Raw genomic sequence first — 3,003 nt, forward strand, 5'->3', positions numbered from 1 at the left:
TCGGAGCGCCGTTCCTAATCGAATTAATTGCCCCGGCACATCTAATTTCCTCACCGGTCAGAGAGAGCTTTAATTGTTATCCCAGCCCGCTCCCCGGCCGGGGACGGGGTGAGCAATTTCACGGGTTATAGACTTTAGAGAACCTCATTAAGTGCTTTTTAAAATGAATTTCCAGTTCCAGGCTAACCCCGACTACCAGCTGAGCGGTGACGACACCCAGCACATCCAGCAGTTCTACGATCTCCTGACCGGCTCCATGGAGATCATCCGAGGGTGGGCGGAAAAAATCCCCGGCTTCACTGACCTCCCCAAAACGGACCAGGACCTGCTCTTCGAGTCCGCCTTCCTGGAGCTGTTCGTGCTGCGGCTGGCGTACAGGTGAGCGGGGGTCGGGGAGCGCTGGGCGGGCAGGGAATCAGACCCTTCCAAGGTCCACTGATCTGCATTTTATTAACTCCTCGGTAATTAGGTGCCTCTTAAATCCTTCATTTATTGCTCCTCAAGTAATTAGTTGTTTAGCTTTTCTCCCCCACCATCTCCTTTCTTATTATTTTTTTATTTCTTTCCTGTTCTCTCTTGTTCTTTTTTCTCTTTCATTCTCTCTTCTCTATTTTATCCTTCTCTCCCTTCTTTCTCTCCCTCCCTGTCTTTCTTGCTTTCTTCCTTTCGCTCATTGTCACTTTCTTTTCTCTTATCTTTTGTCTTTCTCTTTCTTTTCCTCCTTTTTCTCTATCTAATTTTCCTCCCTCTCTCATTCATCCATCAGTTCATTCTGGGGTTGTCCCCTTCCTTCCAGGTCCAACCCCGTGGAGGGGAAGCTGATCTTCTGCAACGGGGTGGTCCTGCACCGGTTGCAGTGCGTCCGTGGCTTTGGGGAGTGGATCGATTCCATTGTGGAATTTTCCTCCAACTTGCAAAACATGAACATCGATATCTCTGCCTTCTCTTGCATCGCTGCCCTGGCCATGGTGACAGGTCAGTGTCCCCCTTTCCCGCCCGGCCCCGCTCCTGCTCCCCTGCCCGCCTTTCTCCGTGTCAGATCCATAATGTCCTGCACCCTTCTCTTTGCAGAGAGGCATGGGCTCAAGGAACCCAAGAGGGTGGAAGAGCTTCAGAACAAGATTGTAAATTGTCTCAAAGACCATGTGACTTTCAATAACGGGGGGCTGAATCGCCCCAACTATTTGTCCAAACTCTTGGGGAAGCTCCCCGAACTCCGCACGCTTTGCACACAGGGGCTGCAGCGCATTTTCTACCTGAAACTGGAAGATTTGGTGCCACCGCCAGCAATAATTGACAAACTTTTTCTGGACACTTTACCTTTTTAAGACTCTTCCCGTGCGCTTCCACTGACCCGAGGAGAAGCTCCACCTGCCTGAAGGGGAGCTGGTCTGGGCCCAGAGCAGTACCCCTGGGTGCCAGCTCCCACCCAGCCAGTGTTGCAAACTCCTGCAGGCAGAACGCGATGGGCATTTTGGCTCTGGGGCATCATGGATGCAGCTCATGGACTACACAAATACCATGGTATAAACTTTTTATTATCGGCTTCTAAATGAATTTATTATTAAGGACTTCTGGTTCGAAAGACAAGCCTGTCTGGCAACGCCGGGCGCGCGGCTCAGACTCACGCGGTGACAAACCGGGCGTTGAGGTGACCCACAGGTCTCTCCCTCCTAAAGACTAAAGTTTTCTGCTGTAAAAGAAAGCTGTAATATACCCAAACCCCAAACGTTGCGTGGGTGACGTGGCATTAATGAAGGCAAAGGCTTGTAAATTTATCAGATGCAGTTTGGCTTTTTAAAAAATTATTCTGTGCCTATTTATGATGAAACATGGAAAACAATTCTAAAAAAAAAAATAAAAATAAAAGCTAAATGTGTTTGGAAAAAAAAAGAATTAAAAAAAAAAAAAAGGAGAATTAATAAAAAAGAAAACCCAATCTGTCCATACCAGGGAAGCATGACGATTCCAGGGTGACAATGTTATAGGCACTTGCTATTTCAGTAATGTCTATATTCTATAAATAGTATTTCAGACACTATGTAGTCTGGTAGCTTTTATAAAGACTGGTAGTTATCTAAGCTTCAAACATTTTCTCAATTGTAAAATAGGTGGGCACAAGTGTTACCCCCCGGAATCCCCCCCAAAGGGAACATAGTGTTTGTAAACACCGCCCGACACCCCTTGTTTGTAAGTGTTGTATGTACTGTTGATGTTGATTAAAGAAGAAGTTTATATCTTGATTATTTTGTTGTCTAAAGCTAAACAGATCTTGCATGCAGCAGCTTTTGACTGTTTCCAGAGTGCTTATACTATACATAACTCCCTGGAAATTACTGAGCACTTTGAATTTTTGGTTTGTTTTGTTCCGTTTGGTTTTTTATGTCTAAAAATTGTCGGTTAATATATTATTTTATGTTCGAGTAATATTTTTAATATTGCCATATTCTGTAGTATTTTTCTTTGTATACCCCGGTTTGGCACACGGGAAAGTCGCTGCCTTTTTTTAATATGGTGTACGACAGTTAGAAACGCGGATTATTATTATTATTATTATTATTATTATTTTTTCTCCCGAGAACTCTTTCTTTGAGAAAGACAATTTTAATGTTTACAACAATAAAACATGTAAACGAATCGAATTTCGTCTCCTTTCTGCCGAAGTGCGAAGCTCCTCCGCCAGCCTGCGCCGCACCCAGGCGACAAAAGACTCTCGCGCGGCGACCCGGGAGCGGCGATGGACGGGGCCGCTCCCGTTCGCTGCCGCCGGCTCCGCGGGAGGAAGAGGAGGAAAAGCCGCGGCTCGGAGGTTGGTCCTTTCCCGGGTTTTACCACGCTCGGTCCCCGCCGCATCCAGACCCCGCACCAGGACCCCGCATCCTGCGACATCCATCCCTCTCTCCCTCCTCCCGCGCCGGCGTTTGCTCAGGCGCATCCCTTTGTCGGGGGGCCTAATTCCTCAGGAAAACACCTTTAATGAAGGAATTTAATTCCCACCCCTGC

The 3,003-nt window shown here is 47.0% G+C and overlaps 1 protein-coding gene across 1 annotated transcript in view; it reads left to right on the top strand.

The window, feature by feature from the left end:
- The window catches only part of NR4A2 (nuclear receptor subfamily 4 group A member 2), a 4,548-nt gene extending 2,302 nt beyond the window's left edge, over positions 1 to 2,246 (top strand). Inside the window, exons 2-4 of the mRNA XM_017736018.1 lie at positions 150 to 378; positions 797 to 975; positions 1,072 to 2,246. Coding sequence (XP_017591507.1) covers positions 150 to 378; positions 797 to 975; positions 1,072 to 1,328 — 665 coding nt within the window. The 3' untranslated portion in view covers positions 1,329 to 2,246. The remainder of the gene's footprint in view (positions 1 to 149; positions 379 to 796; positions 976 to 1,071) is intronic.
- Positions 2,247 to 3,003: the final 757 nt, after the last annotated feature.

This window comes from Corvus brachyrhynchos, unplaced genomic scaffold (assembly GCF_000691975.1).
Source record: "Corvus brachyrhynchos isolate BGI_N302 unplaced genomic scaffold, ASM69197v1 scaffold45, whole genome shotgun sequence".
Taxonomy (NCBI): Eukaryota; Metazoa; Chordata; class Aves; order Passeriformes; family Corvidae; genus Corvus; species Corvus brachyrhynchos.